Raw genomic sequence first — 12,855 nt, 5'->3', positions numbered from 1 at the left:
CAGAAAAAAAGGGAAATATAAATGTAATAGAATAAAAATGCACAAAGACTTTGGAATACGTGAGAGCCGTGTAGCGGTGGGAAATGGTCTTGAATTTGCACACTCCAAACGTACCGAGAACAGAGAAATGGGGAGGCACTAGATTACCCGCATTTATCTCCAGCGAGTTCCTTTCCGGAATTCTCGATTTCTCGACTTGAATACGGAAAATCCTGGCACGAGTGATAACACTCCAAACGACAACAAGAAGAGTCGACCACTTAGTCTGTGCGCCAGCGAACGTTTTAAATTGAATTTTCGAAAAATTATTAATAATCCATGAATAATGCATTACCAATAATTTTTATTTGTGTATTTATGCTCTTTTCATATCTCCATATCTTTCAGAAGTATCATATCACCTAGAGAGCGAGTAAATCCGAAATCAACAGTTGGTTGATAAAAAATTTGATTTTATAAAAGAAAAGTGGGTGAGACCGAATATTTTTTTTATTTTAAGAAAGAAATTGAGATTGAAATAATTGATGAGTCCAATTGAATTAGCTGAATGCTGATTACTTAAAATCCTTGAACCATCTGTTCAACCATTTCTCCGGATTATTTGCAGTATTTTCTCCTCTAAAGTTGATGAAAATCATTTCTAATGAATTATCTCTCGTCGTAATGGAAACGCTCTGATTGCATACCAGTGCCAATAGAACTCATGCCGTTGGAGGGAATAGTGGAGCATTAGGACAGTTACACCACTTTTAATGATCGTATAAATCTACTCGTTTATAGTTGACTTGACATTATTCCATATCCTCTCCGTCGCTCACCCCGTTCACTTCCATTTTTATCCACCACTCATGAAACTATAGTTTTAAGAGCGAAACTTTAAAGACCTTAATCATATGGGCTCCTAGCGCCGCTCGTAAATATCCTCATGCGATCCACCTTGGCCAGCGTCCAACTACGTTTAACCTCCGTTTAGCTGACGTCCAACTAAAATCGCATCATTTCTCATCTCTACAATATTCAATATCTTATTCCCCTCCCACGCACTTGCACTCATTAATTAATCAATCAAATACCGATTACACCATTCAGAATATACTTTCTCCAAATTCGGGTTCCACAATGCGACTCAATCCATTCCAATGATTAATCGATTTCGCTATTTTCTCACCAATTCAATCAATTAAATTTAATAAATTCCTTAAATCCAGTGGGCCACGTTTTTCATCAGTCAAAAACTCATTTTCAAATTCAAAATATCCTCCATGCCATTTAATATCCGTATGCATGCACCAGCGATGGCATTTTTCCAACGAAAATGATAAATTCCATGGCAGTATGAGCCCCCGAAGATCGTGGCCCCCCGAGGCCCCATGTATCCCACGATGCGGTTATTTACCATGTACCATTTCATACCTATGTACCCAGCAATAAGGCGAAGAATATAAAATGACGCGGTTTATTGGCAGACGTATACCCCCTTCAAGCCCCTGCCGTTTTACGCGAGGGTTTTGTATTCCCTCGAGCTGTACACCAGCAACTCCACCCACGAGGGGGTGGAGAAGGGGGGAGGAGGGGGGTATCTGCTCGTCCACCGAATCCCAACGTTCGATTTGCCCGGACAACTGGAACGGAAATGAAGAAAGGTAACATGCATGTTTCGTTTCACGTTCCGTTTCAATCCCCCCTCCCCCCCGCGACCTCCGCCACCACCGCCACCTCCTCCACCGCCCCCCCTCCGTCCAACTTCCACTGCATCCAATACAATGGCCATCGCTCTGAAGACCCCAGGGATACGCCATCACGTTCTCCATCGACAGGTTGAAATCTAAAAAATTTGTTTCACTTTTCTTTCGCTATATTCTCTATTGCTTGGTGAAAAGTAGGAGGAGCGATATGATAGGGCTGTGGGCGGTCCATCCGTCTTTATCGCAGAATCATTGGGATTCTGAGTGACACGATGATTTTCAGATGTTGTTTTATTTTTTTGTATGTACGTTGACGAATTTATAATCATTTTGAAGGTTACTTTATTCGCGTTCAAATGATGTTTATTCCAATAATATTGCAATTGTAGTTTCAATGATACTACAATTGATAAATACTCATAAACGAGATTTTATCATTTAATCATACAGTTTGGAAAAGTTAATATTCATAGATTCCTAATTCCAAAATAAAGGTGATAAATCAATGGAATTTGTCAGTTTTTAAAACAGGATTTTAGTTTTTAAACGCGATGACTCACGCAAAACGAAATTCCTAGCAAATTTATTTAACCATTATAATATAGTAATAATAATCTTAATAGTAATAATAATAATTTATATATTCTTTTGTAATATTTCCCCAAATGCTAGCTGCATTAAAATAGAGATAAATAAATTGGCAATACTGGAAAATGTGATATCTCATATCGAAAGGCTTTTTCCTCTGTATGAGGCCGAGATTAATTATCAGGATATTTAATTCAAAAAATTAACACGTGAATATTCCTTTGCGTCATGTAAATGCGCTTTATCAAAGGGAATTTTTTCCGTCAGTGCACTTCGCTACCAACTCAGATAAACGAGAATGGAGCAATATTATATGAATAAATGAAACAAACTCTAACCTACATTACGTAACCGTCGGTGTCGATTAGATAATCGGAATAAAAAAATTCATTTTTTTATTCCGTTACCCAGGAAATGATTGTACTAGGGGCCTCTATATCGCGAGGCCCAGACTGGTGGGAGGAGTATATTTGGCAAAAGTAATTTTTTATCCCACCGTGTTCTACACAATAATCGTAATGTATTCATGTAATGTCGAGATGGAGATGATCGGAGGCTGAGCCTTCCATATCAGGTTTCCTACGGTTATCCTATACGAATGATTAATCACCGGGTGTAGGTGGACTCTCGCATAAGCACAACCTTGGAATCGTAAATTTCCAGTGATACGGTGATCAATTCCAAGAACTCCACACGGAAATTGATTAGTTACAAAACCATAATCAGCGAATTCCAGGGCAATCCATAATGCGCGAAAAAGAAAAAAAAAGGAATGTTCGACAATTTTCACGGATTAGCAGACACAAGAGTAGACTATAGATTCGTTGTCAATTCTGTCATGCATTCTCGAGATTATGGAATTATCAACAATTGGAGCAATGACGTTTGATTGAAATATACTTTGAAGCATATGAATTTTTTCGCGATCGGGAGGGAGAGGGTGATAATATACTTGGTGCGCCAGACTCAATGGCTCTAACAGTTGCGGGGTGAGGGTGGGTGAGGGTGGGTGAGGGTGGATGAGGGAGGAAGTGAGAAAGGGGGAGGGGGTGGATTTGTTCAATGTCAAGGTTACATGAGCGCAGGCGCATTAAATTTTCAGAGGCCTGACGGGTGCGAGAGACGAGACTCCTGATGCCAAACATGAGGAGCAGAGTTATGTACCGAGTGAGATACATTATCCGCGACAGGCTGGGGGGGTCAGGGGGTGGATGGGTGGTTGGTTGGGCGGTGGGGGATTATTCATGGTTTATGTACCGAGCTGCGTAGATATCGATTAGTTGGCTCTCTCGTGCCAACTGGTGGGAGATGCACTCATATATACATATATATCTCCCATATTCCCACTACCACCGATTCGTTTTTTCTTGATGAAATTAAAATTATTATCCCCGTAATTACAGTTACCGGTTAGATGGAGTTTTCCCATTATTTTCATTTTAACAACTTATTTTTATTTTCCATTGGCCATAATAGTTTATCACCCTTTCGGGGTAGAAGTTTAATTCACTTTCCGGCTGTTTAACGACGTAACTCGAACAAGTTTAACGTGTAATTTAAGTTAACGTCTCGGTAATGCCAAGGTTCAGGAAGACCCTGGCGCGTTAGAGACGTGTCCTCGAGTCCTCCGGGCGATTAATTGTACCTCCGTTACCACCGCAAAAGGAGAGGATCGCCGTATCCTCTTCTGTGCCTTTCACTTTTCCAGAGGGATATACGGGATGACCTCACCACAGCGAGAAATTCAAGCGGAAGAGGATTCATGTCCTTATCGTTGGTGATAAAGTTTTGTTCAATCGAGGGGCATCGGTGCCTGGGTGCAGTGTCGTCGTGTCGATCAAAAATTTAAGAGAAATTTGTATTTTTAAATAAATTCAACAATTTTCACGATATGTGATATTTGTCAATTGAAAAGGAGATATCTAGGTCTCATTGAAAATTCTCCAAGTTCTGTTATATTTCTATATTTAGTTATCGGCATTGACTCAACTTCTTCCATCAATTTCGTCCGAAATATTTTCACATTTTCTTCTTCAATGTCTCGCAGTGCTCGATGAGCGTGCTGGAATGTTCATCCCCTCCTTTCACTTTGCGATGGATAAAAAACGCACGTACATTTTCCATCAGCCATCAATATTTTTTTCTCTTCCACTGGCGTGTCGGCGTGACGAGAATTTTCACCGAGATAACAGGTATCACTCCGATATCGATGATCCATATATTTTACCGACATTTTCCACGCTCTAACTCCACCATTTTTATGATAAGATTATTCCCCAAAAGAGAAATGATAATTGAACAATAGAAAATTAGTAGAAGTCAATGAAAAGAACAAGTCACCCGACATGATTAAAGTAATGAAGAAAATAATTGACGTAATTCCACTGCTCATTTCTCAATTCAATTAAAATTTTCCATCGAAAAAAACTTGAAGACTTTCAGTACAATAGCATCACTCGAGGAATTAAAGTTGAATTTGGTATGGCCCGGCACTCGTTGAAATCATTGCAAAAACTTTCGTATTTCGGTTTCGTATCCGTTTGTTAATTCGCTGGTGCTTCTATACCCCTCAACAACTGCATTTACCTTTTGGCCGTTTCGACGTACCCGTTTTCGCTGTTTTACGCGATAATGGGGGGGTGGGAGCAGGGGATAAATTTTCAGCGAAGGGGGTGAAAAAGAGGGTAGAGGTTATTGGATTCCGTAGTCTGCAGAATGCAGCCAGACGGACGAGTCCATTGTCGAGGGAAAAGCCAGTTAAAGTTTTATCCACCTTTCTCGTTTTCACCGCTCTCTTTTTTCCACTGTCTCTTCACTCCCCAATCTATTCTACTTTATTCGTTTGTAGAAACAGAGAGGCACAGCGTTTTTTTTTTTGTACTGTATTTCTCGATAACCTAATATCCTTAATCATATTAAAAATTCAAACACACCAAAATGAATTTCCAAGTGAAAAACACAAATAGTGGTTAATTGCAGTTCAATTATTCCGAGAGAGATAAAATTTTTGGAACAAATTATTATTTCAACTGACTCTCGACTAGGTCATTAAAAAATTGCGGATAAATTTCATGGTTTTTAACTTGAAATTTCCAGAGTTATTTCCTAATGCAGGCAAAATCCCTCAATTCCCGGAGCTAACAGCCTTTCCCTGAAAATAATGAAGTTAATAATTGAATGTACTCGTAAGATTGCACGCTCATTAATTTTCACAACCGGAAAATCCAAGAATCGAGTGACTTTTCCTGAAATTAAACAACTCCTTTTTCCCTGTGCACTCTCCTGAAAATGACTAGTCAACTGTCCATGAAATTAATTTTTTTTTTCAATCAACGCACGCTAATTAATAAGAATGACAGGCTTAAATAATGAATAAGACGGTAGAAATGAGGGGATAAAGTGGGGTAAACGGGTAACACGGAGGAAATAGTGAGATCACTCATGTTCGGATAGATCAATCATGCAATCCATCATGCACTCTCATTATTGCATAACAACTGAGCTGAATTATGTGCAGATAGAGTGAAAATAAAGTGATCTATCTTTTATAAAAATTCGTCAACAATTTCCCATTATGAATTTCGTCGGAGGTACCGCGACACTCGTGGTACAAAAGAATCAGTCAATGTAAAAGATAAAATGAGGAAAAAACTTCAAGTAGAAATCGAGCCCAGACGGCTTGGAGTCGAGTGGAATTCCTCGAGGATAATCGAGATAATCGAAGTGAAACGAGGAAGTCGGATCACGTTTCGGGAAAGAACCATCGGATAGTACGTCCTTGACGATTTCCGATCCTATGGAAGGTATTTTTAGGTTTTTTTTTTTATTTCGAGAAAAAGACTTGATCTGAGTAGACTTGAATATTTAGGTACCCCTTGCTCTACTCCTGAGAGAAGATATCAGTGCATTGTTGGTTCAAGTAAGATACATCCGGGGTAGAAATTTTGAGGCATCTCAATTGCTTGCAGAGGATAGTCGGGTGCACTAGAAAGCAGACTGGGTATATCTTGTGCACTGGAGATGCAATCAAGGGACATTGAACCCTCTCCGCAGGCCCTCAAGACATTCATCAACTGGGGGTTCAAAACAACTCGGATATATACACTTCAACAGGAATTTTTTTTCTAGAATTTTTGTTGAATATTCGTGGAAATGGCTATGGTAAAAAGAAAATCTATTTCTCAACTATTCGATTCATCGATCGAATCGACTTAGTTAAATGGCATTCGGTTTAACACCCCCTCGTTACGTCAAATCCCAACCACTTTGACCTCACTCAGACACTCTTCCACCTCATATCCCGGTCTTTGCCGATGTTGACGAAAAAATCCTCGAGACCCAGTGTCTCGGGATTTTCCCCTATAAATCCAAGTAGTCGCTCAACTGGAATCACCCTGTAGGAGAGAGACCGAGAATAACGAGACGACCAAAGTCTGAGGAAGCTGAGAGCGTTTTCCCGTGAGAAACCAAGAGACCCCGGCAAAATGCCGGTTTTGCCCTCTACCCCCGGTGGGAGTCGTAAAGTTAAATTAAAAATTTCCATGCGCAACGGCACACGTACGGCCATGACCAACTTTAAAGAAAATAGGGGAGGGGCTTTCAAATAATAATGAGGGGAAAAAAAAAATTGGGTGAAATGAGAAACAAAGTAATAGAGTATCTTCAGGATTTCAATGGGAAAATCTCTTACAAATTCCATTAAAATTTTGTGGCACAGAAAAAAATCGAGAGAAGGTTATCACCCCGGGTGAAAAAAAAATCGAAACATTTTTTCCAAATTTTCAAAAAATTTCTGGAAAATTTTTTTTATGATACAAAAAAAAATTGGAAAACAAAACAATTTTATTGTTGGGAAAGGATTTGAAAAATTTTTCAAAAATTTGAATGGAAAACTTTTTTTATTATTTCGATGGCGTATTTTTTGAGAATATTGAAAAATCAAAAAAGTAAAGAAACAACAGTATAATTAAACGAAAAAATGATATTCGTCAAAATTTCTAGAAAATTATTTAAAAAATTTTCCAAAACAAATTTTTGAAATTTAAAAAAAATTAAATTAATTAAAATTAAATTAAAATTTTTGAAAAGTTTTCCAAAACATTTCCCAAAAATACAATTGTTTCGTCTCCCAATTTGTTTTTTGTTTCAAAAAAAAAATTCTGAAAAGTTTTCCAGAAATTTTTTGAAAATTTGGAAAAAATATTCCGATCCAAATTTTTTTACGCGGGACCACACGTCTTTGAAATTTTTGAAATTTTTGGATTCTTCGGCGGCTGGGGAGAGTAAGATGTGAAATTAATTAGTTTAGGAGTAATTAGTTGAAGATTGCGGGGGTGTGGGAGATTAGTTGGAAATTTGAATTCTCTTGGTAATTCGGCGCGGTCTGATGGACACTGCATTGGATGGCGTCCCAATTGGAGATTGGCACGACCAATTACCCATGGGTTACCAAGGCGAAGCCCTTCGGTTTCCCGGGCTGAGTTCAGAAAATTATTAGGGCTTCACACGACCGGTGATCAAGGCCCTGGCAAGTTAGGACTGATTCCAATACACCATTTCGGAGGAGATGGAATCGACCACCGAACCGGCGACTGCTGCGCAGTAGTATTTAATTACTACAGTTATTTCCGGTTATGTTGAGGGAGCAATTGGAAGTAGAAAGGATGCAACCGCAAAAATTACGTATTTCAATAGAATACTTTCCTCCCAAAATGACCAATAATTCTAGCATAAAAACTTCGGCGAAATTAAATAAAAATAGTGCGGAAGAATTGCGATAATTTTTAGCATTTGAAATTCATTTCCTCTGGAATTAGTATAAAATTGTAAATTTTTATACTGTTCCCACCCGGTACATAATTCTGAAATATATTTCGCCGCACGCCTCAAGCTTTTGTACAGTAAAACTTCACACACCAATAAATCTCGAAACTCGGCGACAAGTAATCGCCAAAAATTCGAAGATCGGCAAAGAAATGGGCGAGGCGTGGATTCGCGAATTCCAGTGGTAAAAATCATTAATAAAAATTCCCCGGGAATAGAAAATCCCCGGGCTCAATGACTCGACTAAATTGAATCGTTATCAAAACTCTCGATTCATTCAGTATTCTCTCATTATACCTGAGATTTTACGATCACCAGACGATGGCCGGGAAAATTTTTATTCTCAACTTTACGAGCTATCCCTCCACCCTCCTCCCCAGTTATATGCAATCGAACATGTGATTACTTGAAGGCGCAGCAACCACGTGTACACGAAAACCAATAGCGGAAATATCTGTTGAGCAAGACGGTTTATAGAGAGGTCGGGAGGGTGATTTGGCTCGCTGATTTATGCCGCAGTATAATAAAATTGAGAATTACAGTATTTGAAACGGCGGGGAGGAGCTCAGAGAATGCAGAAGTCTGGAATAGATTTTATAGATTGACTTTCTGAATTTATTTTAGGATACGGACGTCTCAACTTGAGACTTTTGAGAGTCAACCTGAAATTGCTAGAAAATCCGCCTGTCTAATAATAACATTTCTTATACGAAAACGAAGAAAAAAAAAAAAAATTTATTCCTTCCGTTACGCTTCACCATAACTGAATTATCCAGGTACACATGACTGCGCAAAAATCCTGAATGTTGATCCATTTCAATTTTTCCGATTTATCTCATTGTATCGCGAATTCATAAAAGCCATCGGTCCCTCCGCCCATCCGTACCGGCCCAACTATTGAGTCCGTTTGTATGCATAACCAATGGACTTTTCGTGTTGTCCGATTCTTTGATGGAAATGAAATAGAAGTGAAAAATTGATGGAGTGGGTGGATGCAAGAGCGATAGCCAGTAGTTGTGGCATAACTCGCGGAGTAAAAAGAGCCAATTCCTATATCTCGCAACCGTTCCCCGGAAACTAGTGCTTCCTCGAGTTTTATGTTGCCTCGTCTCTTTCGCTCCGTTTCACCTGTGCCCTCGAGAGATAGACCAACTGTAGCACAGGACGAGAAGCAGCGGTTGGCAACCGGCAACCGAGAGGGAATTACTGTGCAGAGCTAGACCGGTCGATAGCTGGCGGGTAGCAACAGCCAGCTGAGCGCTTTTTCCTCTGCTTTTTTCGCCAACCCCCAAACGAAAAAAAAAAAAAAAATTCACGGATTGACATTCCCCGATTAATTTTCCTTGACGATTTTCTGGGAAATTGAAGAAATTCCGTTCGATCGAGATGAATAATTCTCTCAATGCGGCCCGATGAATGAATGAAGGATGAAGGATGATTTGAGGATGAAAAAATCCTTGAATACTTGATATGAAAAATAAATGGAGATATATTCATACGGCTCTCGACTAATGCGAGATTAAAAATTGAATGGATAATTGAGATTGGGTAGTGGGCAGTGGAATTTGTTTGAAGTGAACTTCCGGTCGATATTGTCGATGAATTTGACGGGAATAGATGATGAAATGGATGAAACAAACCGATAGGATGTGAAACTGTTGATTATTTATTTTCCAATTGGACGCATTGGGGCATGGTACATTTAATTAATTGTCCATGATTACACAGATTTGCCTGGGGATTCAGGGTGATTAATCGGTGGCGTTGTATTGTTGAATAAAATACATGAACAATGGTTATGCCGGTGAGCAATGAAAGAGGGTGAATGATTTTGCCGGGGGAAATAATGGGTTGGTGTGCATACCCAGTGTGGGGTGGTGGGGTGGTGGGGTTTTGTGACTCTCGGCGAGTGTTGGCTGGTCGATCAGGAAATCGGGTCGCAGGATGTTTCCTTCCGGGGTATTCGTCTGCCGCTACCAGACCCATCCTACCCTGGAGTCGTTAAAGAAAATACGACGTCTGGAGGGAGTTTAAGCACCCGACGGATCGTCAAACTTTAACGCTTTCGGAGAGACTACTATCAACTATGGACCAGCTAAACTGATAACGTGTAACGAGCTACTGGCGGGGTAGACGGATAAAAGATAAAAAAAAAAAAATTACCCGTGGAAAATGTTTGTTCTTCTACCCTGATTTTCGGAATGCCCCGGAATAAAAGTTTTACGGTGGAATAATGGATGAATTTTGAGAGTTAGTCATTCAAACTCAAAGGGAAAAACAGATTAGCAAATTTTTCATTTTTATGTATTGGAAAAATATAAAAATATTGAATCTTGTCTGGGGAAAACCTTGTATTTTCCACCTAATCCACACACCTGATCCACACGTAAAATTGTTTAGATGAGGCGTCCAAAGTTTTTAACTTTGTTCGCGTTCGCTTAACCGCACCCCTTCGAGAATTCATGGCAATTGAATAGTCCAGCCAATTCATCCCGAAATTACAGTGTTTATTCGCGATTTCAGCCCGCGCAAATCGCATTAACCCTTTCCCGTCATCACTGAGACACGGAAGAAATCCATTTCTGGTACATCACGTGGGACACGCGTGCATAATCAACTACCCTAAACCGTGCGATTTACCCCGTATTCCACAAGATGAATTAACTATAACACTAGGGTCGATTAACCAAAATTACAGTGGCACAATGATTTATTGCCAGACCGATGGATCGCGGGTGATGATAAGACGCTGGAGTGGCACCTTATCACACAAGATTGTTATCGCTCTATGGCTGACCCTGAGTGCAACAATTTTCATAACTTTTCAATGGATAATCATAAAAATTACTCACACTTGAGACGTTGTACGCTCTGTACTGCTCCTTGGGGCTGCTGGCTTCATTCTGCTCGCACTGTTTATTCTTGAATGCCCGATAATTTTCCCTCAGCTGCTTGCCATACTGCAACAAACATGCAGAAATTATTGTAGTCATTTTTTTATGGCAGTCAGACTCAATAACTACATGAAAACTATTGAAAACTTTTCAACAACGTGAAAACTCCACGGACAACAATAAATATTTGAACCAAATATATTCATCATTGTTAATAAAATCATGGGAAAATCAATTTTTCATCGATATTTATCGGATATGGAATATACCAGGATCAAGTAATTTAAAGATTGGATAATCCCTGTAAATATTGGAAAGTTCTAGATTTTGATTGAGTTATTACCGAGAAATTGACGGAAATGGGAGAAGAATTAATGGATTTTGTTTTCATGGAGGAAACGCATCCCGAATAAAACAACTCTGCAACAAGCTTCCCCAACAAATCTTAAGCATGCGGTTGACTTGGCAAAACCAAGGCCAGTGGTAGGAGGCAAATATCATTTATCGGCCAGTTGGTTTTGGAAGTGAAATGGCCCCCAAGGAAGTTGGCTAGTTGCGGGAGAATCAAACTCCAGTGGTCGTACACCACAATAGGCCAAACATCACCTCCAAATGTTGAGATTCAAAGTTTCGTAATTTCCTCCGTTTTACCGAGGGGGTTGAGGGATATCAGCCGTGTGCCTCTCCTCAATTTATGTACCATCTGCGTGTATATAGTGAAGTATATGCGTCATGTTATGTTAGTTGGCTGTAACAGCGGGGTCGTCGCGCAGTTATGTATAGAAGGGGGCGCGTATGTACCCACCCAGTATCGACCCAGTGAGAAGACATGCGGACATCCCAGTGAATCCTCCCTTCGCCATTAATTTTTTTTTTCTTTCAATCCCCACTATCAACTCTCAATGGTATCAATTTTCACTCAACCCGATACCAAATCGTCGATAAACTAGTCCTTGACATTCGTGATTAATTTTAGTGCAAGTGGTGAAATCGAGGAGATCCATTGTTCAATTGGAGAGATCAATTGGACGAAGATACGTTGCGTTTTCATTGAAACGAGCTAATTAATCTGAGAAGTGATGAAGATGTCGTTATTCAGAATCAAAAGAGTGCTTGTATTTTGAAAGATGCCAGGGCCAAGGAGAGAGACTACTAATTGAAGGTGGCTTTCAGGCATTACCAAGCGCGTTCGAATAATTACGTAATTGAATGACCCGAGGACCCATTGGCAAGTGGGAGATGGAGATAGAGAGATTGCTGAAGTAAAGTGGGTTGTGGATGGAGGCGAATGATAGCGCTTACGGCTCAACTACGGTTAATGAGTAAGCCCTGGATCCAGGGATAATGAAGTATGTAACTTCAGATGATGAGACAGTCTGTTATTAATTGAATCTCCCGAGAAATGAGTCAATTGATAGTTGGGTTAACTGATCGAATTCCCGGTAGTCTAGATTTTTCAATTTCTTCATAAAAATTTACTCGAGTCTCTGCAAAGACACCGAGATACTCATTACCATTAGAACCCCAATCTCATCCATTTTACGCATACCAAATATTCCCTTAAACCGGAAATTATCATTCCTTCCAGGAGACAGCTCCGATGATATCGAATAACTGAAGCTCAGAAAATTGAAGTTGTCTACAACGGACCAATCCAAGAAGCTGACGCGACATTTTCCATTCCCCCGAGTTCATCCGAGATATCCACAGGAGAGAGTGAGAGAGAGGAGACATCCCACTGACTGTTTTTCCCCTCGTTCTTCGGAATCGACACAGATTGAAAGCGACGAAAAGAGATTGCCGAGAAAGAATATCCCCCTGGACCCAAGACTAATCCACGAACTGCAACCCAAAAATAAAAGTGG

The 12,855-nt window shown here is 39.8% G+C and overlaps 1 protein-coding gene across 2 annotated transcripts in view; it reads right to left on the bottom strand.

The window, feature by feature from the left end:
* LOC105268907 (growth factor receptor-bound protein 14) overlaps positions 1-12,855 on the bottom strand; it is a 131,131-nt gene that overhangs the window by 19,942 nt on the left and 98,334 nt on the right. Inside the window, exon 9 of one of the 2 annotated variants that reach the window (XM_011308819.1) lies at positions 10,949-11,056. In XM_011308819.1, coding sequence (XP_011307121.1) covers positions 10,949-11,056 — 108 coding nt within the window. The remainder of the gene's footprint in view (positions 1-10,948; positions 11,057-12,855) is intronic. The other variant, XM_011308824.1, reaches the window with a different exon arrangement.

The sequence above is a fragment of the Fopius arisanus genome, unplaced genomic scaffold, assembly GCF_000806365.1.
Source record: "Fopius arisanus strain USDA-PBARC FA_bdor unplaced genomic scaffold, ASM80636v1 scaffold00003, whole genome shotgun sequence".
NCBI lineage: Eukaryota > Metazoa > Arthropoda > Insecta > Hymenoptera > Braconidae > Fopius > Fopius arisanus.
Note: the sequence above shows the minus strand (reverse complement) of the source record. Positions and strands in the feature narration are given on the sequence as shown.